Below are 26,104 nucleotides of genomic sequence, written 5' to 3'. Positions count from 1 at the left end.
AGTGGTGGGGGGGAGGGGATAAGCTCCCACTACCTGTTAAATGTTCCCAATGCCGTGCATCTCAAATGGCCTCCGACAGCCAAGTCCAGCTCCACACCTTCAAGTGCAACTTAACTAGTAAGTTCAGCAGATCTGTTTCTACCGGCAGGACAAAGGGTAAAGACGGGTTACTGGCACCTTAAAACAGTCTCTTTGGGCAGATGGGGCTCATCAGTTGAGTTTGGCAGCTCATCTTGGAGAAGGAAGACTCTGATCTCAAATCTCAGTTCTCTTGTGGTTATACCCACTCATGGGGAAGTGTTTGGGACTACACCCCAAGGAAAAATCTGGAGCTGGAGCCCCTAAGGCAGTCCTACATTGAGTTCAACACTTCTGCAATGCCTGTGGTGCCAAATTGTGTCAGTCTCTGCCATTCCTCTGGCAATAGGAGGAGGAGTATAGGAAACTGATCCGGGACTTTGTGATATGGTGCAACTCAAACTACCTGCGTCTCAATATCACCAAGACCAAGGAGATGGTGGTGGACTTTAGGAGATCTAGGCCTCATATGGAGCCAGTGATCATTAATGGAGAATGTGTGGAGCAGGTTAAGACCTACAAATATCTGGGAGTACAGTTAGACGAGAAGCTAGACTGGACTGCCAACACAGATGCCTTGTGCAGGAAGGCACAGAGTCGACTGTACTTCCTTAGAAGGTTGGCGTCATTCAATATCTGTAGTGAGATGCTGAAGATGTTCTATAGTTCAGTTGTGGAGAGCGCCCTCTTCTTTGTGGTGGCGTGTTGGGGAGGAAGCATTAAGAAGAGGGACGCCTCACGTCTTAATAAGCTGGTAAGGAAGGCGGGCTCTGTCGTGGGCAAAGTACTGGAGAGTTTAACATCGGTAGCTGAGCGAAGGGCGCTGAGTAGGCTACGGTCAATTATGGAAAACTCTGAACATCCTCTACATAGCACCATCCAGAGACAGAGAAGCAGTTTCAGCGACAGGTTACTATCGATGCAATGCTCCTCAGACAGGATGAAGAGGTCAATACTCCCCAATGCCATTAGGCTTTACAATCCAACCGCCAGGACTTAAGAACCTTTTAAAAGCTATTATTAATGCTTTTTGAGATAGTGATTTAGATGCATATCATATTTTTCACTGAGTTAAGTATTGTATGTAATTGGTTTTGCTACAAGTGTATGGGACATTGGAAAAAAAGTTGAATTTCCCCATGGGGATGAATAAAGTATCTATCTATCTATCTATCTATCTATCTATCTATCTAATAGCTTGTCCTCCACATGATACTGCCCCGGCTTGCATATCAGAAGGAGTTTGCAGTATCCATGGTTGACCCCAACCAGTGGAGGGCCTCTTAGATTCCTGTCTGACGCTCTGTGCCAGTGATGCTCTGTGCCAGTGATGCTCTGTGCCAGTGACGCTCTGTGCCAGTGACGCTCTGTGCCAGTGATGCTCTGTGCCAGTGACGCTCTGTGCCAGTGACGCTCTGTGCCAGTGGTGCTGCAGCAAGTAGGTTTTTCATTTTACCTGTGCATTAACGTATTTGTGCAGATAACAATAAACTCAAATTCGACTTTAATTGCCTGAGAGACGGTATTGATTTGATGGACCAAATGGCCTCCTAGGTCGTAAGACAATGTGGGAAAGAAAATACAAGGGCTAGAGGTTTTCCGATGAGCAATTTTATTTGCACAATGTTTATTTAACATGACACTAAAGACAGGCAAGATACAATCGTAGGCAGCTTCTACCTGAAACACCGGGAAACAAGAAAAAATCCCCAGTGTTACTTTCCAGTTTTATAAATCAGCATTTCCATTTTTCCTTGCAATAAAATAAATCTGACAGACAACAAAGATGTTATTCAAACAGTTCTAAATATATTTTCAGTTTCTCATGAATGTAAATTTCAAGCTTGGCACTTATATAAAAAAAATGGGAATTGTCTTATTTACAAACGAGGACCAGAGGGCACAACCTCAGAATATATTCTATTAGGTAATTTGCAGTTTTTAAAATTATGTATTGCAATGTATTTTTGCCACAAAACAACATATTTCATGACCTATGTCAATTATATTAAACCTGTACTCGTTGGAGTGTAGAAGAATGGGGGGGGGGGGGGATCTCTCATTGAAACCTATCGAATATTGAAAGGCCTCGAAAGAGTGAACGTGGAGAGGATGTTTCCTCTAGTGGGGAGTCTAGGCCCCAGGTCTCAGAATAGAGGAATGTCCCTTTACAACAGAGATGAGGAGGAATTTCTTTAGCCAGAGGATGGTGAATCTGTGGAATTCTGAATGGACGTTGAACCAATGAACAGTACCTCACTTTTTTTTTGCACTTTGTATTTAACTTCACTATAGATATATTTACTTACTGTAATTTACAGTGTTTATTATTATGTATTGCAATATATTGCTGCTGCATAACAACAAATTTTACAACATATGCCAGTAATATTAAACCTGATTCTGGTACATTGCCACAGACAACTGTGGAGACCCTGTCATTGGGTATATTTAGGGCGGAGGTTGATAGGTTCTTGATTAGTCAGGGTGTCAAAGGTTACAGGGAGAAGGAAAATGGGGTTGAGAGGGATAGTAATTATCAACCATGATTGAATGGTGGAAGCAGACTTGATGGGCTGAATGACCTAATTGTGCTCCTGTGCCTTACAGTCTCTGCTTCCCCATCAGGGATTTGTTCTTGGCAGATTCCAAACGACACTGGTAAGAGATTCCTCTCACTATATGTCATCTAACCTGTACCCAAGTGAGGCAGACTGCGGAATGATGAGGCCACTCAGCCCGCGAGACCAGTGCGGTCTCTTTGCGAGAGATAATTCACTCCCACTGGATATTTTTTCCAGATGTCCGAGCTGTCTTTGAAATGGGGAGCAAAAATCATCCCCCGATCACGGTCAGTGACCCATCTCCAGTTCCACGTTAACGGACCACGTTGGAAAATTTCCTTTCTCCAGACCAATTCCCATTCTTGACGTGCAAAGGCGATGTTTGCTCAGACCATGCCCCTGCCCCGCTCACCTAGAAATTGCCCCGGCATCTCTACCCTTTGGACTTCTGTTACAGGTAATCGCAGCCGAATTATATGCCAGCACTTGCAAACCAGATGTCTCCTGCCTACCCGGTGCGGGAAGGGGTGCAGGGTTCCATCACAGGAACCAACCTCCCCCCATGGACTCTCTCTGCACTTCTCACCGTCTCAGTAAAGCAGCCAGCATAACAGAGACCACCCAGCCTGAACCTTCTCTCTTCTCCCCCACTCCCTTCAGGCAGAAGATACAAAAGCCTGAAAGCGTGTACCACCAGCTCAAGGATGGCTGTGGGTGGCACAATTAATGCAACACTATTACAGCACTAGCAATCATGGTTAAATTCCCATTGCTGTCAGTACAGAGTTCGTACGTTCTCCCGACGACTGTGTGCGTTTCCTTCCACAAACCAAAGGCTTACAGGTTAGTAAGCTGTGGGCTAACAAAACCATTTTCACAGTGAGTATTACCAACATCCCATGCCTACACATACAAAAATTAGATCACATTGGAAATTTACACCTTTCAACACTAACTAAAGATGTATGGGTTAGGGTCAGTAATTTGCGGGGATGCTATATTGACACCGGAAGCATGGCAACATGTACGGGCTGCACCCAGCCCAGCTCATCCTGAGACTGCGTTGGTCCTTATTACAAACAATACATGTCACTGTATGTTTCGATGTGCAAATAAAGACAATCCCTAATCTTCCTGGGCAATGGCAGGACAGTTTGTTCTGAGTGTGGATGTGTCAACAAGACCGTCACAGTCTCCGGAATTTCCTCACCTCTCCAATGAGATGACACGGGGGGAAGGATGTCACCAGAGCTAAAAGCTGCCAATCCAAAGACCGGTTAGGGTTAGTAAGTTGTGGGCATGCTATGTTGGTGAAGCATTTGCGGGCTGCCCCCATCACATCCTTGGACTGTGCTGGCTGTTGATGCAAAGGGTGCATTTCGCTATATGTTCTGATGACAAGTAAAGGTAATCTTTAAATTATTTAACTAAAGCAGTCATATAGATCTATATGGCAGAGAAACAGGCCTTTCGGCCCATCTGGTCTATACCGACTATTCAAGATAGTCTCAATTGCCTGCATTTGGCTCAGACATCTCTACAGTGAAATGCATTGCTTGCCTTCAAACAACCAACATAGTCTGAGAATGTGCTGGGGCAGCCTGCAGGTGTGGTCATGCTTCTGGTAGCATGCCCACAACCCACTAATCCTAACCTGTACATCTTATAGAATGCGCGAGGGAGCTGGAGCACTCAGAGGAAACCCACATGGTCATCGGGAGAACGTAGAAACTCCTTGTAGACAGCGGTAGGAATTGAACCTTGATCACTGGCGCTGTAATGTGTTACGATAACCACCACGCCACACTGCCACCCCAACTCAACAGGCATGATCATGGATTTAATGCCCTTTTCTTCTTCAAGTCAGTGTACTTGGAAAGCGTTCTAAATGGTCACACCACCATCTGGATTGGAGGGGCCACTGCACAGGATTGGAAAAAGCTGCCGGGAGTTGTGAACTCAGTCAGCTTCACCACGGGCACCGGCCTCCCCAGCATCAAGCACACCTTCGAAAGGCTTCACCTCAGAAAGGCGATATCCATCATTGAAGACACCCATCATCTATGACATGCCCCCTTCACATTCCTAGCATCAGGGTGAAGGTACAGAAGCCTGAAGACACACACTTAACGATTCAGGAACAGCTTCTTTCCCTCCACCATCACCCTTCTGAACGGACTATGAACCTTTGTACACAACATCAATATATTTTTTGCTTGCTTTTTGCACTAAATACATAATTTAATTTTTAAAGATATATTTCTTATTGTAATTTATAGGTTTTTTTTGCATAGTGCAATGCACTACTTCAGTAAAACAACAAGTTTCACAACACGTGCCAGTGATATTAAATCTGATTCTGCTATGACCCCTCTAAAAAACTAATATTTATATTGCAGAACCATTGAGTGAAACACTCTCACCAGATGCCTGTGTAAATATCCAGTGCATGAAAGTGATTATCAATGAAGTTCACTAGAGGGAGTGCAATATTTACAGCTTCTTCCCCTCTGCCATCAGATTTTTGACTGGACGATGAACCCGTGTACACTACCGCACTGTTGTTGATCAAGGGTCTCGGCCCGAAACGTTGGCTACTCTTTTCTCACAGATGCTGCCTGACCTGCTGAGTTCTTCCAGCGTTGTGTACGCACTATTGTTTGTTGCTCTCTCTTTACATTACTTAGTTAATTTGTTTGTTTTTAACAATATTTCTTGCTCTCATTTATGGTTTCTTTTTAAAATTATGTATTGCAATGTACTGCTGCCACAAAAACGACACATTTCCTGACATATACTGGAGATATTAAACCTGATTCTGATTCTGAATATTAACAGAGAAGACTGATATGTAAATCCTCCATGTGTAAACTTCGTAAGTTACTTTAATAGTAAATAATATTTAACAGCTTCATTAACTTGACTCAAACAGTAGATCATCCCATAGGGAAACGAGAAATAGCCCTTTTAAAGTTTGTGTTTCTGAGTTCCATAGGTTTCAGAAAATACAGGAAAGGTAACACATTAAATTGTTAAGGTAAGTTCCATGACACATAAAGCTGATTCTCTTGCAGCCATACATTCACAAGTTCAAGTACACTCAGTGGCCACTTTATTAGGTACCTGCTCATTAATGCAAATACTAATCAGCAAACCATGTGGCAGCAACTCAATGCATAAAAGCATGCAGACATGGTCAAGAGGTTCAGTTTAGTTCAGACCAAACATCAGAATGGGGAAGAAATGTGATCCAAGTGACTTTGACCGTGGAGTGATTGTTGGTGCCAGACGGGATGGTTTGAGTATCTCAGAAGCTGCTGATCTCCTGCTGATTTCCAGAGCTTACAGAGACTGATCGAGAAACAAACTAGCAAAAAAAAATCCAGTGAGCGGCAGTTCTGTGGGTGAAAACACCTTGTTCATGAGACAGTCCAGAGGAGAATGATCAGACTGGTTCAAGCTGACAGGAAGGCGACAGTGACGCCAATAACCACAATGCTACAACAATGGTGTTCAGAAGAGCATCTCTGAACACACATCAAACCTTGAAGTGGACGGGCCACAGCAGCAGAAGATCACACTGGTTTCCACTCCTGTATCTAATAAAGTGGCCACTGAGCGGATATTGTTAAATTCAGTAACATACAAAGCTGATTATAAATGCTTTCACTGACAGTCTTACATTCACAAGTTCAATTAAATACAAACGGTATTGTAGTGGGTTCCCATTCGAGTGTGTGATTATCATTCAGATTGAATTTCTAAACAAATTGGGGACAGCTGGAGCATCGGATTAAATCTCAGAGCGGGGGTGGACTGAGCTGTTCAAGGAACTGAACCCAATCTCACCTACACAGAAAAGAAGCCAAAAGAATTTGAGAGGGAACTTGCCCACTTCCCTTGACCGCAACAAACTGCAGAGAGTCGTGGGCACTTCATCACATGATCAAAACCAGCCACCCCATCCCCGGACTCTGTCTGCACTCCTTGCTACCACGGTAAAGCATCCAGCAAAGTCATAGACCCCACCCTCAATGGACAATCTCTTCTTTCTCCTCCTCCCCCATCATGCAAGAGATACCAAAGCACATACACCAGGCTCAAAGAGAAACTCTGCTCTTTTGTTACAAGTCTATTGTACGTTAAGATAGACTAATGGATGTCTTGTACGATAAGATGGACTCTTGGCTTCACAATCTACCTCATTATGGCCTCGCACCTTATTGCCTACCTGCACTCCAGTTGTAACAATTTATTCTATATTGTTTTACCTTGTACAACCTCAAAGCACTGTGTAATGATCTGATCTGTATGAGCAGTGTGCAAGACAAGTTTTTCACTGTATTTTGGCACATGTGACAATAATAAACCAATTCCAATAACATATTTATTAATCAATTTTGGCCCTCTGAACATAAGACAATGGAGCAGAGTTAGGCAATTCGGCCCATTGAGTCTGATGCATGGATAAGTCCTGGCTGATCTAATTGGAGTATTGTGAGTAGTTTTGGGCTCCTTATCTATGAAAATGTACAATGGCTTTGGAGAGGGTCCAGAAGAGGTTCACGAAAAGGATCCTGGGAATTAAAGGATTTACGTATGAGTAGCATTTGATTGGCACTGGGCTTGTATCACCAGAATTTAGAAGAACGAGGGGAGATCTTGTTGAAACCTATCAAATGTTGAAATACCTCAGCAGAATGGATGTGGAGAGGATGTTTCCTATAGTGGGGGAGTCTAGGATCAGAGAGCTCCATCTCAGAATCGAGGGATTTCTATTTAGAACAGAGATGAGGAGGAATTTCTTTAGCCAGAAGGTGGTGAATCTGTGGAATTCATTGCCCCAGGTGTCTGCGGAGGCCAAGTTACTGGGTATATATAAAGCAGTGCTTGATAGGTTCTTGATTAGTTAGAGCGTCAAAGGTTATGGGCAGAAGTCAGGAGAATGTTTGAGAGGGATATTTGCTTCCACTACCATCACACCTGGCAGCGTGTTCCAGGCATCCACCAATCTCTGAGTTAATAAAAAATCCCTCTACATATTGTATCCCTTAAACTTTCCCCCTCTCAACTTTAGTATTTGGTTTCGAATGGCGTGTGCCTCAAATGGCCACTGACAACCAAGACCAGCTCGTGGTCTTCACTTATGACTTAGCTACAATGCCGGGCAAATTACTTCTATTGGCAGGAAGGGGCAAAAGCAGGTTACTGGTGCCTTAAACCCCATTGCTTCCCGCAGATGGGGCTCATCAGCCACAGTCGGCAGCTCATCTAAGGAGAAGGAAAACTCTGATCTCAAACCTCCGTGGATTTGTGGAGGGATGGGGAAGGGTTTGGGAGTAAACCCCAAGGGAAAAATCCACAGCTGGAGTCCCTAAGGCAGTCTGCCATCAAGTTCAATGGCAACTCTTGCAATGCAGTTGGTGCCAAACTGTATCGGTCTCTGCTGTTCCTTTGGGTGGAGATGTGTGGAGAGGGGTGGCGTTCTACATTGGCAACAGCCTGCTCTCCATATCATACTGCCCTGGCTTTTATAGACAGCTAGGATACAATATCCATGGTCAACCCTGACCAAAGTAGGCCTCAGGCCTCTGACATTTCTACCCTGATAAAAACATATCGACATGATGAGGGACAACTTGTTAAAGGTTTCTAAGATTATGAAAGGTGTAGATTGAGAGGTCAGACAGCACCTTTTTCCCAGGGTGGCAATGGCCAACACCAGAGGATGTTGTTTAAGGAGAGTGGAGGGAAGTTTAGGGGAGGCATCGGAGGTAAGCTATTTACACAGAGACCAGTGGGTGCATGGAAAGGGTTAGATTGTTCTTGGAGTAGTTTAAAAGGTCACCACCACATTGTGGGCCAAAGGGCCTGTTCTGCACTAGAAAGTTTATGATCTGTGTTATTTTAAACAGATAAAGATTCTTAAGCATATGGATGAAAGAAAAATGGAGGTTATGAGCTGTGTAGATTGATCTTGGAGCAGGTTTACGTAGGTCAGCACTATATACTGTGCTGTACTGTTCTAAGTTCTATGTTTTCTACCCTGCCAGTGCCTTTCAAATGTCTCTCACAGGGGTTCTTAACTGTGGCTCCCTGGATAGATTCCAGTGTGCCTGTGAACTTGGAAAGAAAAAAAAAAAAATCTTTATTTTCACTAACCTCGAACTAAATTTATCATTTTCCTCAATTATGAATATTGGCAGTACCTGTGACTTTGTCACCAATGGAAATCACAGATATTTTCATATCACATTACAGTTGTTACAAATATCTCAAAGTATTGTTTACAGCAATGCTAATCACCACTTCAAAATTGAGGTAGATATTTAATATATTCCTCCAAGCGAACCTCCTTGTCGTAGAGTTAGGAGCTTTGTGTGCCTCAGTGATCTGGACAGCGATATTGGCTGGAGTCAGGGCTTCATGCTTTGGCTTTTGGTAGAGTTATCCATGCCAAACGGGGCAAAGGGTAGAGGCCAGACCAAGAGTGGTCCACCGGTCCTCCAGGTTCGGGGGGGGGGTTCAGCTAACAACCCTGAGTGGTCAAAAAAAAATTGTTATTGAAACAGCAATGAAGAATCCTTCTGTATCTGTGTACAATGGTATGGACAGACAGAGAAGGACCTTCATTGCTGCCCTAAATGCCTGTGGCATAATGATCAGTAAAAACAAAATGTGTTTAAAAAGTAGTACATTTATTACTGTATCATAAACTTTTTTTATTAATATTTTGTTAACCGTATTTCAATATTATTGGTTGATTTTGTAATCCTGTGTATTTTACTTTATATATTTAAACATAATTTTCTGAGAAAGGCTTCACTGGGCTGACAAAAGGTCCTTGGCATAAAAAAGGCTCAGAACTCCTGGTCAATCAGGTCTGTTCACAGATGCTGCCTGACTGGCTGAGATCCTCCAAGGGTGCCCCATTGTGCAGAGAGATTGGACTCAGAAACCCAGCCAATCAGGTCTCTCCTCAGACAACCAATCACTGCTCTGGGATGGGTTCAACGTTCTAAGTAAATTTATTGTTGAAGTACGTATATGTCACCATGTACTACCCTGAGATTCATTTTCTTGTGGGCATTCACAGTAAATACAAGAAACACAATAGAATCAGTGAAAGAGCATAGCCAAAAGGACAGACAAACAACCAGTGTGCAAAAGACAACGAACGGTACAAATACAAACAGAAAAAAGGAAATAACAACAAATAGATATCAAGAACATGAGATGAAGAGTCCACAGGTTGTGGGAACATTTCAATATTTGAGCAACTGAAGCTGAGTGAAGCTGCACCCTTTGGTTCAAGAGCCCGACGGTTGAAGGGTAATGAAACTGGGGGTGTGTGTCTTGACACTCCTGTACCTTCTTCCTGATGGCAGCAGCGAGAAGTGAGCTTGTCCTGTGCAGAGGGGCTCCCTGATGATGGATGCTGCTTTCCTGCGACAGTGCTCCATGTAGATGTGCTCAATGGTGGTTGGAAGCCACTGTTGCTGGCCACATTAAAATGCTGGGAGCTGAACTGCTTTTTGTATTTGTTTTCCGCCTAGATCCTAGGTTTCCCACCCAGCTATCCCAGTTCACGGGGTCGGGCTGGTAGGCAAGGCACTGCACTCATCAGATGTACGGTGCAGACCATTCCGACCAGTTGCATCACCCCGTTATATAGGCTCCAATCCGCAGGATTGCAAGAGGCCGCGGAGGAGGGGTTCCCAATCTTTTATACGCCATGGCGTGGACCCCTATGGTAACTGAGGGGTCTGTGGACCCCTGTTCTAGGCTTAAGACACCTCAAGCTCAGTCTGCCTGATCTCTCCTCAGTGTGACAAATCCAGCCGCCCAGGGGACAACAAGTGCTCAGCAGTGGAAGGGGCGAGCAGTTTCAAGTTCTTGGGTGTCAGCATCTCTGAAGATCCATCCTGGTCCCAAGATGCAATTACAAAGAAGGCAGGACAACGGCTATATGTCATGAGGAGTTTGAGAAGATCTGATACGTCACCAAGGACTCTAGCAAGTTTCTACAGATGTACCATGGAGAGCGTTCTAAATGGCTGCACCACTGTCTGGTGTGGGGGTGGGCACTGCACAGGATCGTAAGTAGGTAAGTTTCTCATGACACCTGTGCGCACATGCACTTGTGCATGTGACAATAAACTCGACTCTGACTTTGACGAGATGACTGTAAGTGCATCTTCAGCATAGGGAGGCGTGATGTCCACAAGACCGGACTTATGGGGAATGAGGGCATCCCCACCACTGCAGGCAAACTCAGTTAGGAGGAGTGGGCTCGTTTTGCTGTTGCTGTTTTGTCGCTAGATGTGTTTTGTTTCACTGTGGTTCTGTGTTGTTCCGCTGGGCAAGATGGGCATGCTATGTTGACTCTGGAACGTGAGGCGGGACTTGTGGGCTGCCTCCAGCACATGGCTGTTACTAGCAACCATGCATTTTATTAGGATTTTCAATGTACACGCCTCTGCTTTCCGAGGAAGCCGAAGGGAGCTGGACTTGGCACATTCATACTCGCGTCATTCTACAGAAGTGCAGCAGAGACCATCCTGACAAGCTGCACCACTGCACGGTACAGAAACTGCACTGTGGCGGAGAGGAAGGTTCTAAGATGGTTTGTCAAGACCGCCCAATGCATCACTGGCACCAGCCTACCTGCCACACAGAAAGCAGCTGGAGAAGGGACAGAAACCCACCCTGCTCATGGACTTTGTCCCACTCCCATCAGGGAGGAGGCTACGTAGCATCCACTCCAGGACCACCAGACTCAAAAACAGTTACTTTCCTCAAGTGGTAAGACTGACCAACAGCTCCACCCGCTAACCCACCCTTCCATAACCCCCCCCCACCACCACTGCTTTATCATTTCCTATCAGTCACCTGGTACACAGACACTCCCACACCTAAAGTCACTTTGTGGAATTACAATCAATCTATGTTTATAAGCTATCTTATGTATTTATATGTGTTGTTTTTTATTATTATTGTGTTCGCCTTTCATGTATTTTTGTGCTGCATCAGATCTGGAGTAACAATTATTTCATTCTCCTTTACACTTTTCTAAAGGAAATTACATTAAACAATCTCGAAAGTATTGAAATCGATAAGTTTGAAATCTTGAACATACAAAGAGGTGGGGGTAAAGGACCCTGGTGGGCTTGCAAGTTTGGGGGGGGGGGGGGCAAATGCAAAGTCGGCAAACCTGGCTTCACCAGCCTGATGAGTTTCTTAGAACATTGAACACACAGTCGCAGCCCTTCAGCCAACAATGTTGTGGTGACCTTTGAACCTATTCTAAGATCACACTAACATTTCCCTTCCACATAAACCCTCCATTTTTCTTTCATCCACAAGTTCAAAATAAATTTAATATCAAAGTACGTATATGTCACCATACACTTCCCTGAGATTCACCTTCTTGCAGGCATTGACAGTGGATACAAAGAAATACCACAGATCCAATGAAGAACTGCACAAAGATGGACAAACAACCGATGAACCTATCTAAGAGGTTCTTAAATGTCCCTAATGTATCTGCCTCTACCACCACACCTGGCACTGCGCTCTACACACCCACCACTCTGTGTAAAAAAACTTGTCTCTGACATTCCCCCATACTTCCTTCTAACCACTTTAATATTATGACCCAGCATCCATCACTAAGGACCCCTGTTACCCACGACATTCCCTCTTCTCATGGCTACCATCAGGGAGGAGGTACAGGAGCCTGAATGTTTTAGGCATAACAGCTACCCCTCTGCCATCAGATTTCTGAGTGGACTATTAAACCATGTAAACTACTTCACTGTTTTTTGCTCTCTTTTTGCACTACTGATTTAATTACATATATAGTTCTTATTGTGGTTTACAGTTTTTTATTATGTATTGCAATGCACTGCTACCGCAAAACAACAAATTTCCCGCCATATGTCAGTGATGACAAACCTGATTCTGGTTCCCATGGCTTCCATTCCCATTCCCCCACTCGCCCAGTCCGTGTGCACAGGACGGAACAGGGGGAGGTTCCCACTCTGAGATTACTCACCTACCGTGCAGTTCCCTCCCCAGCCATCCGATCCCCACTGCTCCAATCAGGGCACCACCTGCCCAGACCCCACTTTGTTGAAATACATGTAGAGAGTTGTATAAATTTACTCATATGCTTTTAATAAAAAAGTGAAAATTACATACATATTTTAAACAACAAACAAGCAAAATATTTAGCCTAGAAATCTCCGCTGTTGATTAGTGTGATTTAATACACTCTTTGACACACTCGGAACTGCCTGCAAGTGGACACATTAACCCACTTAAAACAAAGGGTTAAGTTGTGATGACCCTTCAGTGGCAGAGCAGACTGAATGATCCTGTCTTATAGTCTTCAAGATTCGAGATGAAAGGTAATTCCCCTGTCAATCACGTTTGGGTTATTCCCCACCCCAGTCGCTAAATAATTTAACCACAAGCTGTTGATGCATTGGCACCATCCTCCACTCACTGTTTTTGGAATTAACCCTGCTTTTGTTGGGAGACTCTGCTATAGTTCAGCACTCTGCACTGGCCTGGTGCCCATCAATAACTTGTACATCTGTATCAATATTCACTGTTATTAAAAAAAGCTATCTGCTCCCCTTTGAGAAGTGGGAAATCAGCTCATCAAAAGAAAAGCAATGGAGATTTCTAGGTTTTTAATTACTATATATATTTTTTGCACAGCTTTTCTGAAGAGATAGAATGGCCCTATATCTAACTTATTGACATGACAACTTGGTTCCCCCTGGAGAAAGAAAGGAAAATCTACATTTTAAACCTATTTTTGTGCTTAGTAGAAGACCATTAAAATCCTGCAGATGACTGACAGGAGAAAGAAACCTGTATTTACATGAAATCAGGACATTTCGAGATGCACCTCTGCAAAGAAATCCATTTTGAGGGGCTCGTGAGAGCAGGGGCAGGAATGCAGAGGGCAAACCCGCCCCTGGTAACACAAAACCAGGTAAGAACTTTGCTAAGGGGGAGATCACACCAGCAACACACACTCTGTGTGATGGCTTCCCTCCCCTTGGAAATGGGCTGCTAACGGAGCTTGGCCAGGTCACTGGGGTAAGTGCGACCCCCTGAAGTGCCCTGTGATATCAGTGATCCCCAGCCAGCAGTGACCAGAACACTAATCTGTTTCTATGGGGATTAGTAATGTTTATTTGAATAAAACAGATTTATTTAAAAAAACATTCTTGACCTTTTTTTTGTATTTCTGGTTGAGGCAGTGAGCAAAAGAATTATTACAACCAATAAATATATATATATATATTTTGTTTTTAAAAGTAGCTCCATATTCAATGTATCTCTACACCCTGAGTAAAGCTAAACTGGGGGTCTCTAGGAAGTGTGTGTGTGTGTGTGTGTGTGTGTGTGTGTGTGTGTGTGTGTGTGTGTGTGTGTGTGTGTGTGTGTGTGTGTGTGTGTGTGTGTGTGTGTGTGTGTGTGTGTGTGTGTGTGTGTGTACAAGAATATGCATGTTTGTGTTGTAAGACACAAGACAGAGTGTGTGTGCATGTATGTGAGACTTTCAAACTTTACGTGTGTGTATAAGACTAACAAGACTGAGTGTGTGGTGGAAGAGAGAGCTTGAGGGCACATTTAAATGAAAGCTTGTGAAAACACTGGTGAATATACTTGTTATATGACAGCGATGATGCTGTATTGTAACGTGTGTGTGTGTGTGCTCACTTTTATGTACGTGATGATTTGTACATATTAGTATGCTTGTAACTGTGCAGACATAAAGGATTGGGCAGGGGTGGCTGGTGATGTGTGTAATGCCAACTGGATGGGTGGTGGTTGTAGGGGTGTGTGGAGATGTGTGTGACGGTGTAGGTGTGTGACAATGCTGTAGGTAGTGATGTGTGTGTGAAATACATCTGGGCAGTGATGTAGGTTTATGAGGTGTGGAGGGTAGTTTCCATGAGTAAACCTACATCTGAGCCCCATCATTTCTTGCTCTCGGGGAGGGGAGGCATTGCCATTAGCTCTGGTCGGTAGGAGTGGCATCGTCAGGCGAGGGCTTCGGCTTGGCCATGAGGGATTTGTACAGATCGGAGTTGAGGAACCTGGGGAAGGAGTCCCTGTGCATCAGGCTGTAGATCTGGACCTGAGCATCCTCGAACATGACAGGGCTCGGATTCATCAGGTTCCTGTTGACAATCTCCCGCACCCGAGAGTCAAGGCTTACCTGCAAGATGAAAGCAGAACAAAATAATCGGTACTCCGACTTCAAAACAGCACAAAAAACCACAACGAGAAAAAAAACTCACAATAAAAATAAATACGCACAATAGTTCATATACATAGATTGATTGTATGTCCAGAAAACGACACTAGGCACAGGAGTGTCAGTACATAGGGTGACTGATAGAAACACCACAAAGGAAAAACATTTGAGTAGAAGTATGCCATTTGGCCTATTGATTCTGCTCTGCTGTTCAATCATGGATGACAATTTCAAACCCATTCTCTCTGTAATCTTTGAACCCCCTTATCGATCAAGAACCCAGCAATGTTTGCCTTAAATACACCCAATGACCTGGCCTCCATAACTCTCTGCGTTAACAAATTCCACAGATTCACTGCCTTTGGCAAATCCAGAGGTTGAAGCCCTGAGGTCAGAGGCCTGATGTGTGTGAGTCCAGAACCACGACTGGGAGGTCAACGGTCTGGAGGCGGCCTGTTCTGGGGTTGGAGGCCCGCGTATCTGTGTGGGTGGGGGGGGCGGGCAGGTTGGCAAAGGGTTTGTGGCGTTGATAGGGTTAACCTCTCCGAGCCAAACCACTCTGCAGTTCTGTGTCCCACCACTGGGTGGCAGCAGATGCCGCAGTGTGTCTGGATCACCCACTCTGTCACTGGTTTGGTTGCAACCTGAGACATTGCTCCCTGCTTACAAAATGCGGACACTTATATAGGAAAACCACAAGCGGGAATCGGATAATCCTTACCCAGGGAATGGAGTTCAATCAGTTGCCTCTCTGCTCAAGGTGGTTTCAAAAACCATAATACATAGGAGCAGAATCCGGCCCATCAAGTCTGCTCCACCATTCCATAATGGCTGATTTATGTTCCCTCTCTACCCCATTCTTCACGTAACCATTGACACCGTTACTAATCAAGGACCTATTGACTTCCACTTTAAATATACCCAGTGACAACCTGTACAGCTGTCCATACAATGAATTGGTTTTAGTCCTCCCAAACTGAGTGCTAACACTGCATCTGCCTTCCTTACCACCAACTCAACCTGCAGGGAATCCCGCACGAGGACTCCCAGGTCTCTTTGCAACTCCGATTTCTAAATTTGCTCCCTGTTTAGAAAAAATAAATAAATATTATACATTTCCTTAAGGTGGTTATCACTGGGAGAGGTGGTGGGGTTAAGCTCACCCTACTATTAAATGTTCCCCGAATGGCGTGTGTCTCAAATATATCTCAAATATAGTACTGCCCTGGCTGCATAAAATGTAGACAGCTAGACCGCAACATCCACGGTCAACCTTGACAAATGGAGGACCTCATACTATATATAGATATTTAATTAAATTAAATCAGTAGTGCAAAAAGAGAGCAAAAAAAACTAGTGAGGTAGCGTGCATGGGTTCATTGTCCGTTCAGAAAGCTGTTCCTGAAATGTTGAGTATTTTCTAATATCGACTCTTTCAATGAGACACCACTGGTCTTGTGGAGTGAATGCTTTTATCTTTCACTCGGATAAGGCCAACGTACCCACTTTAACGGATTGGAATAATTGACGTAATGAGGCTACTTTCAGGCTGAAAGACAAACACCTCATATTCTCTCTGAGTTGCCTCCTCCTGATGGTATAAACATGAATTTCTCCAATTTCTGGTAATTATTCCCCTCCCTTTTCCCTCCTCTTCTATTCCCAACACTGGCTCCCATTTTACCCCTTCTCCTCTCCTCACTTGCCTATCACCTTCCTTTAGTGCCCCTCCTCCTTCCATCTTCTCAATTCATTGCTCCCTCCCCTACTCACCTGGTGTCACCTATCACCCTCTAATTTGTCCTCCCTCCCCTCTTCCCACCTTCTTATTCTGGCATCTTCCCCCTTCCTTTTCCAGTCCTGATGAAGGGTCTTGGCCTGAAACATCGACAGTTCATTTACTTCCATCACTGCTGCCTGACCTGCAGCATATTGGGTGTGTGATGTTGGGGATTTCCAACATCAGCAGTATCTCCTGTGTCAGTGATCCTTATTACCGGTTCTGACAAGACAGATAGGGGACAACTTGAATTCCTCTGAGTCACTAATTAATGCCACTGACCATCAGCACAGTTAACTATTGACTCTAGTCACTGTGAAAATTGGACACAGCCCAACTTTTTACACCTCTGAGCGCTGAACATACTCATTAGTTTAACAATTACTAATAGTAATTAAGATCACTAACCAGCCAACAAGAAACAGCAGAGTGACGCAATGGAGCAACAAAGACCTGGGTTCAATTCCAACCCCGGGTGCTTCCTGTGCATTGGGATCAACATTCACAGTAATTTATTATCAAAGTACACCATACACAAACCTGAGATTTATCTTCTTTTGGGCATTCACAGTAAGTACAAAGAAAGAAACAAAAAAAGGTAAAATAATAATAATAAAAAATAAAGGAGCAATAAATATCGAGAACATAAGATGGTGAATCTTTGACTGTGAGTCCATAGTTTGTGTGAACAAGCTATGTCTCCCGCACCATCATCTACCTTATTAACTCTGGGGATCTCCCATCCTCTGCCACCAACCTCATAGTTCCCGCATCCCACACCTCCGATTTCTACCTCCTACGCAAGATCCACAAACCTGCCCATCGAGGTAGACCCATTGTTTCTGCTTGTTCCTTCCCCACTGAACTTACGTCTGCATACCTCGACTCTGTTTTATTCCCCCTGGTTCAGTCCCTTCCTACCTACATCCATGGCACTTCACACGCTCTTGATCTTTTCAATGACTTCAAGTTGCCTGGCCCTGATCATCTTATTTTCACTGTGGATATCCAGTCCCTATATACATCCATCCCACACCAGGAAGACCTTGAAGCTCTGTGCTTCTTTCTGGACAACAGACCCAACCAGTTCTCCTCCGACTAGTGCTACTGGTCCTCACTCTAAATAGTTTCTCCTTTGGCCCCTCCCACTTCCTTCAAATTAAAGGTGTAGCCATGGGCATTCATATGGGTCCCAGCCATACCTGCCTTTTTATTGGCTACGTGGAAGTCTATGGTCTAAGCCTACACTGGTATCACTCCCCAAATCTTCCTGCAGCCATGCTGAGCTTGTTGACTTAATCAACTTTGCCTCCAACTTCCAATCTGCCCTCAAATTTACCTGGTCCATTTCCAACACTTCCCTCCCCTTTCTTGATCTCTCTGTCTCTATCTCTGGAGACAGTTTATCTATGATATCATTTATAAACCCATTGATTCCAACAGCTAACTGGACTATACCTCTTCATACCCTGTTACCTGTGGAAATCCCATCCTCCTCTCAGTTCCTCTGTCTCCGCCACATCTGCTCTCAGTATGAGGCTTTTTTATTCCAGAACAAAGGAGTTGTCTTCCTTCTTCAGTAAAAGAGGCTTCCCTTCCTCCAACGTCAACACTGCCCTCACCTGCATCTCTTCCGTCTCATACAAGTCTGCCCTTACCACATTCTCTCGCCAGCCCACCAGGGACAGGGTTCCTCTTGTTCTCACCTGCCCCACTGTGCCAGAGGTCTGTGCGCGTCAGGGAGCAGGAGTGAATTCCATTGCTATTACGGAGGAAAATAAGTGCTAGGCAAACTGAAAGGTCTTAAGGTGGATAAGTCACCTGGACCAGATGGACTACGTCCCAGAGTCCTGAAAGAGGTTGCTGAAGAGATAACAGATGCATTGGTTGTGATCTTTCATGAATCACTTGATTCTGGCGTGGTCCCGGAGGACTGGAAAATTCCAAATGTCACTCCACTCTTTAAGGGAGGAAGGCAAAAGAAAGGAAATTATAGGCCAGTCAGTCTAACCTTAGTTGTTGGGAAAGTGTCAGAGTCTATTATTAAGGACAAGGTTTCGGGGTATTTGAAGATTAATGATAAATTAAGTCAAAGTCAGCATGGTTTCTGTTAAGGCAATTCTTGCCTGACAAATCTGTTAGAATTCTTCAAGGAAGTAACAAGCAAGGTGGACAAAGGAGAGGCAGTGGATGTCATTTACTTAGATTGATAAGGTGCCACACATGAGGCTGTTTAACAAGATAAATTTCTATGGTATTACAGGAAAATACTGGCATGGATAGAGGAATGGCTGACAGGCAGGAGGCAGCGAGTGGGAATAAAGGGCGTCTTCTCTGGTTGGCTGCCAGTGACTAGTGGTGTTCCTCAGGGATCAGTATTGGGACTGCTCCTTTTCATATAGTTTGTCAGTGATTTAGATCGTGGAATTGATGGTTTTGTGGCAAAGTTTGCAGATGATACAAAGATAGGTGGAGGGGTAGGTAGTGCTGAGGAAGCAATGCAATTGCAGCAGGACTTAGACAAATTGGAAGAATGGGCAAGGAAGTGGCAGATGGAATACGATAAGATAATGTATTTTGGTAAAAGGAATAACAGTGCGAACTATTATCTAAATGGGGAGAAAGTTCAAGCATCAGAGGTGCAAGGCTCCCAGAAGGTTAATTTACACATTGAGTCTGTGGTAAAGAAGGAAAATGCACTGTTGCATTTATTTCAAGGGGAATAGAATATGAACTCAAGAAGATAAGCTGAGGCTTTATAAGACACTAGTCAGGCCACACTTGGAGTACTGTCAACAGTTTTGGGCCCCATATCTCAGAAAGGATGTGTTGTTACTGGAGAGAGTTCAGAGGAGGTTCACGAGGATGATTCTGGGAATGAAGGGGTTAACATATGAAGAGCATTTGACAGCTTTGGGCCTGTACTCACTGGAATTTAGAAGAATGCAGGGGCAGATCTCATTGAAACCTACCGAATGTTGAAAGGACTGGATAAGGTGGATGTGGAGAGGATGTTCCCTGTGGTGGGGGTATCCAGAATTAGAACACACAGTCTCAAAATTGAGGGGCGCCCTTTAAGAACAGCAGTAAGGAGGATTACTTTTAGCAAAAGAGTGATGAATCTGTAGAATGCTCTGCCACAGAATGCAGTTGACGCCAAGTTCATGGGTATATTTAAGACAGAAGTTGATAGATTCCTGATTGGTCGGGGGATCAAGGAAAATGGTGAGAGGGCAGGTACATGGGGTTGAATGGGATTTGGATCAGCCATGATAGAATGGCGGAGAAGACTCGATGGGCTGAATGGCCTAATTCTGCTCCTCTGCCTTATGGTCTTAACATGGCGACTCTTGTGGAGTGCCTCCAACACAATGGTCGGACTGTATTGGTTGTTAATGCAAATGATACATCTCACTGCATGTTTCAATATTTTGATGTGCACTTTGAAACATCAAGACATGGCTTCCCCACTGAGGGTGGGTGAGATTAGAACTAGAAGTCATAGGTTATAGATGAAAGGTGAAATATTTAAAAAAATAATGAGGGGGAACTTCTTCACTCAGAGGGTGCTAACAGTGTGGAACAAGCTGCTAGTTGAAGTGATGGATGTGGGATTGATTTCAATATTTAAGAGAAGTTTGAATAAATACATGGACGGGTGGGGTCAATGGGACTAGGCAGAACAACATTGCAGCTTGGACTACATGGGCTGAAGGGCTTGTTTCTGTGCCGTAGTGTTGTATGACTCTGAAAAGAGCTGTAGAAGCAGGGCCTTAGGCCCACCCCCTTTGTCCATCTATACTGTTCCTCGAGTGCACTCACCTCTTTCGGGGAGAGAATGGAGATGAAGTTCTCGTATATGATCCGCGCCTTCTCCTCAACCACTTTGGAGTTTTTTTCCTTTTTGAACTCTTCACAGGCCAGCCAGAAGAGCATGTTCTCCTCGCTGTACTCCGTCCGCAGAAACTGGCGGAAGATTTCGCGCCCTGCCTCCGACCCCATCACCTTGTCGAAGCCCTGTGTCCATGACGTGATCTCCTCCAGCGAAGGCAGGGCTCCACTGCTGTGAGATAGAAGGTTGCTTCAAGTTGTTAACACACCAGAATACAAACATCGAATTCCTTAATGTCCTTAGGTATTTATTTAGAGATAGAGCACAGTAATAGGCACTTCCGGCCCTATGAACCTGCACTGTCTAATCACACCCAAGTGACCAGTTAACATACTAATCCATACTTCTTTGGACTGTGGGAGGAAATCAGAGCACCCAGAGGAAACTGACATGGTCACAGGGTGAATTACAAACTCCTTACAAGCAGTGTCGGGGATTGAAGTTGAAAGTTCAAAGTAAAATTTATTATCAAAATACATATCATCATGTACAACCCTGAGATTCATTTTCTTGCAGGCATAATCAATAAATCCAATCACCATAAGAGAATCAATGAAAGACTGCACCAACTTGGGCATTCAATCAGTGTGTAAAACACAACAAACTGCAAATAGAAAAAGAAATAATAACAATAAATAAATAAGCAATAAATATGAAGAATATGATTCGAAGAATCCTTGAAAGTGAGTCCATGGGTTGTGGGAACAGGTCAGTGATGGAGCCAGTGAAGCTGAGTCGAGCGATCCACACTGGCCTGATGGCTGAGGGGTAATCATTGTTCCTGAACCTGGTAGTGTGAGTCTTGAGGCTCCTGTACCTCCTTCCTGAAGACAGAGAGCATGTCTTGGGTGATGGGGTGGTCCTTGATGATGGATGCTGCTTTCCTGCAACAGCACACTGTGTAGATGTGCTCAGCGGAGGGGAGGACTGCAATGTATCCTCTATGTTGGATTTTCCATTCAAGGAAGTAGGTGTTTCCATACCAGGCTCCGATGCGATCAGTCAATAGACTCTCCACCACACATCTACAGAAGTTTGTCAAAGTTGATAGTTGCTGGTGCTGTAAAGTCATTGTGCCAACCACTGTGCCACTGTGCCATCCTCTTGTCCATGGAGGATATAGCTCACAACCCTCTCATACCACCTTCTCACTGCTGCCATCAGGAGGGACAATGGGGGAGGATGAACCTCTGGTGCTTTGGGACAATGGGGGAGCGGATGAGTCGAGCCACACTCCTTTGCCTTTCTAGCGATGAGCCAGGAAGGATGTGGAAGCTGTACAGAGAGGGTGCAGAGGAGATTCACCAGGATGCTGCCCGGACTAGAGAGCCTGTCTTATGATGAAAGGTTGAGCAAGCTAGGGCTTTTCTCTTTATGAGTGAAGGAAGATGAGAGGCGACTTGATAGAGGTGTACAAGATGATAAGAGGCATTGATAGAGTGGACAGCCAGCACCTTTATCTGAGGGTGGAAATGGCTAATATGAGGTGGCATCATTTTAAGATGATTGGAGGAAAGCTTGGTGGAAACGTCAGAGGTAGGGTTTTTACACAGGGAGTGATGGGTGTGTGGAATGCCCAGTCAGATACATTAGGGGCAATTAAGAGTCTCTTAGATAGGCACACGGATGATAGAAAAATGGAGGGCTTTGTAGGAGAGAAGGGGTAATTGATCTTCAAGTAGGTTAAAAGTTTAGCCTATAATTGTGGGCCAAAAGGCCTGTACTGTGTTCCATGTTGAGAGCTTTGACCAGTCCGGATATCGGAAGTTAGGAGAGGAGGGGACTTCGGCCGAGGATGAAAGACAGGACCGGTTTGCAGCAGTGCAATAGAGCTTTGACCAGCGACCAAACACCGTTTGAGATTGATCAGTAAGAGTAAATGAAAGGAAGGCAGGGGCAAGCGTAGTGCCTTCGTCTGAGCGGACATCGTCCGAGTGGTGATCTTAACACCCCAGGTCTTTGAGGCTTCTGCAAGGAGAGGCTTCACTCAGAGAACGTAAAGGAAATAAAATCTCATTTTTTTTCATTCTCTTCTTTATATCTTCTCAGCTGGAACAGTAGAGATGGCAGGCAGGATAGTGCAATGCTCCTCTTGCAGGATGTGGGAAGGCAGGGAGACCTCGACAACTGTGAGAAGTGAATCCAGCTGCAGCTTCCAACCACGTTAAGAAGTTGGAGCTGGAACTGGCTGAACTTCAGACCTTTTGTGAGGCTGAGGGGGTGATACGTAGGATATATAGAGAGGTAGTTACACCCAAGGTACAGGACACAGGAGACTGGGTGACAGTCAGGAAGGGGAAAGAGGTTAAAATAGGTATATCACTTTGGATACTGTCAGGGGTGATGGACTTGACCTAACAGAGGAAAGTTGCAGTGGACAGGTCTCCGACATTGAGTCTGCCTCTGTAATTCAGAAGGGAGGTGGGGGGAAGAGGCACGTTGTGGTGGTAGGAGATTCGTTAGGGGAACAGACAGGAGGCTCAGTGGGTGAGAACGAGATTCCTAGATGGTATGTTGCCTCCCAGGTGCCAGGGTCCAGGACATCTCAGATTGAGTCCACAGCATTCTCAAGAGGGAGGGTGAACAGCCAGAGGTCGTGGTCCATGTGGGTACCAATGACGTGGGTAGGACAAGTGATGAGCTTCTGCAAAGGGAGTTCAGGGAGTTAGGTGCTAAATTAAAGGGCAGGGCCTCCAGGGTTGTGATCCCAGGATTGCAACCTGTGCCGTGTGCTAGTGAGGCTAGAACTAGGAAGGTTATACAGTTTAATATGTGGCTAAGGAGTTAGTGTTGATGGAGGACATAAGATTTTTGGATCATTGGGCTCTCTTCCAGGGAAGGTGGGGCCTGTACAGAGGGGAGGGTTTGCCTATGAACTGGAGGGGGACTAATACCCTAGTGGCAAGGTTTGTTAATGCTGCGCGGTGGGGTTTAAACAAGTGTAGCAGGGAGACAGGAACCAGAGTGCCAGTACAGCTCATGGAGAGGTGGTGGAGGCTGATGTTGGTAAGACCTCAGACAAAGTTAGGAATCAAAAGATTCCTGATGAAGGGTTTTGGCCCGAAATGTCGTCACTACCTCCTCTATAGATGCTGTCTGGCCTGCTGAGTTCTGCCAGCATTTTGTGTTTTTTATTTATTTCCAACATCTGCAGATTCACTCGTGTTGCCTTAGGAATCAAAAGGTTGAGCATGGTATGGTACAACAAAATCAAAAAGGGTGAATACAGGACTGAAGGCGTTGTATTTTAATGCGCGCAATATATGGAATAAGGTAGATGAACCTACACCACGGTTGTGGATTGTCAGGTATGGTGTTGGAGGCATCACTGAGTCATGCTGAAAGAAGATTGTAGCTGGGACCTTAATGTCCAAGGATACTTAATGTTTCGAAAGAACAGGCAGGAAGGTAGAGGGGGCAACGTTGCTCTGTTGGTTAAAAATGAAAGTGGTGACATAGGGTCAGAAGGTGTTGAATCATTCTGGATAGAGCTAAGGTATTTGGAGGTACATGATAAAATAGTCCGTAGTCAGCATGGTTTCCTCAAGGGAAAACCTTGCCTGACAAATCTGTTGGAATTCTTTGAGGAAGTAACAAGCAAGATAGACAAATGAGAATTACTTGATGCTGTGGCCTTGGATTTTCAGAAGGCCTTTAACAAGATACCACAGATCCAATGAAGAACTGCACAAAGATGGACAAACAACTGATGTACCTATCTAAGAGGTTCTTAAATGTCCCTAATGTATCTGCCTCTACCACCACACCTGGCACTGCGCTCTACACACCCACCACTCTGTGTAAAAAGACTTGTCTCTGACATTCCCCCATACTTCCTTCTAACCACTTTAATATTATGACCCAGCATCCATCACTAAGGACCCCTGTTACCCACGACATTCCCTCTTCTCATGGCTACCATCAGGGAGGAGGTACAGGAGCCTGAATGTTTTAGGCATAACAGCTACCCCTCTGCCATCAGATTTCTGAGTGGACTATTAATCCACTATTAAAGTGTGCCTGGGAGCACACTTTAGACAAGTATTTGCCACTGTGTGAATGTTTACTGTCTAATGCCCTGCCACCTTGGGCACTCAGTTTAGATTAGTATTTGTGACTGAGTTTAGCTTGAAGAGTTTACTGGATGTTTAGTGTCCATTTTAACTTGTAAATAAATAGTTTACCTACTTGCTGGAAGTGAGGGCCTGCACACTTCTGTCCTCACTCACTGAACCTGGGGACCTGATCTGCCACAACACCATGTTAGGGAACTGGAGCTAGATCTGGATGACCTACAGATCACTTGGAAGACTGAAGGGTTAATAGACTGGAGCTACAGGGAGACAGTCACACTGAAATTGTAGGAGGCAGGTAGCAGGGTGGTTGTCTGAATAGGGAAGGGAATAGACTGATAATGCACAGTTATGCACACAAAATGCTGCAGGGACTCAGCAGGGCAGGCAGCATCTATGGAGGGGAATAATCAGTCAACGTTTAGGACCAAGACCCTTCTTTGGATAGTGCAGAGTACCCTTGTGACCGTTTCCAACAATAACAAGTCTACCATTTTAGATACTGCAGGGGGGAGGGGGGATGACTTATCACATGTGATGGGGAGATCCTAAATGAATTCTTGCATCTGTACTTACTCAGAAGTCTGACACAGAGAACTGAGGCAAAATGTAATGACGTCATAGACTATTTCTGTATTAGGGAAGAAAAGCTGGCTGTTCTGAGGCAAATTAAGAGGGACAAACCCCCAGAGCCTGACAGGGTGTTCCCTCGGACCTGGAAGGATGCTAGTGAAAAAATTTCAGGGGCCCAGCAGAGACATTTGAAACATCTTTAGCAAAGGATGAAGTGCCAGAGGATTGGGGGGTAGTCAGTGTTGTTCCGTTGTTCAAGAAAGGCTCTAAAAATAATCTGGGAAGTTATAGTCCGGAGACTCTGATGTCAGTAGTGTGTAAGTTATTGGAAGGCATGCTGAGGGACCAGATATATAAGAATTTGGACAGACAGGTTCTAATTAGGCATAGTCAACATGGCTCTGTAGGTGGTAGGTCGTGTCTAACCAATCTTACGGGAGGTTTTTGAGGAAGTAGCCAGGAAAATCAGTGAAGGAAATGCAGTGGATGTTGTCTACATGGACTTTAGCAAGGCCTTTGACAAGATCCCGCATGGGAGGCGGGTCCAGAAGGCTTGACATTCAGGATGAAGTAGCGAATTGGATTCAACATTGGCTCAAAAAGGAGGCATCCGTCATTAAGGACCCCCATCAACAGGAAATGCCCTCTTCTCGTTACTAACACCATGGGAGGAGGTACAGGAGCTTGGAGATGCATATTCAATGTTTCAGGAACAGCTTCTTCTCCTCCACCACCAGATTTCTGAACAGTCCATGAACATTACCTCACTATCTTGATGTCTATTTGCCATTATTTATTTTTATATATTTCTCATTGTAAATTATAAATACTTTTATTTCTTGCACTGTACTCCTGATACAA

General features: G+C 44.7%; 1 protein-coding gene across 1 annotated transcript in view; it reads right to left on the bottom strand.

Annotated features, from left to right (window-relative positions):
• Positions 1–14,051: 14,051 nt before the first annotated feature.
• Positions 14,052–26,104, bottom strand: part of LOC140730116 (uncharacterized) — a 125,697-nt gene continuing 113,644 nt past the window's right edge. The window contains exons 7-8 of the mRNA XM_073050252.1: positions 20,528–20,768; positions 14,052–14,886 (exon numbers count right to left, since the gene is read on the bottom strand). Of these exons, the coding sequence (XP_072906353.1) occupies positions 14,680–14,886; positions 20,528–20,768 (448 nt within the window). The 3' untranslated portion in view covers positions 14,052–14,679. The remainder of the gene's footprint in view (positions 14,887–20,527; positions 20,769–26,104) is intronic.

The sequence above is a fragment of the Hemitrygon akajei genome, chromosome 7 (assembly GCF_048418815.1).
Source record: "Hemitrygon akajei chromosome 7, sHemAka1.3, whole genome shotgun sequence".
In the NCBI taxonomy this organism is placed as follows: Eukaryota; Metazoa; Chordata; class Chondrichthyes; order Myliobatiformes; family Dasyatidae; genus Hemitrygon; species Hemitrygon akajei.
The sequence above is the reverse complement of the archived record's forward strand: the minus strand, read 5'-3'. Positions and strand labels throughout refer to the sequence as shown.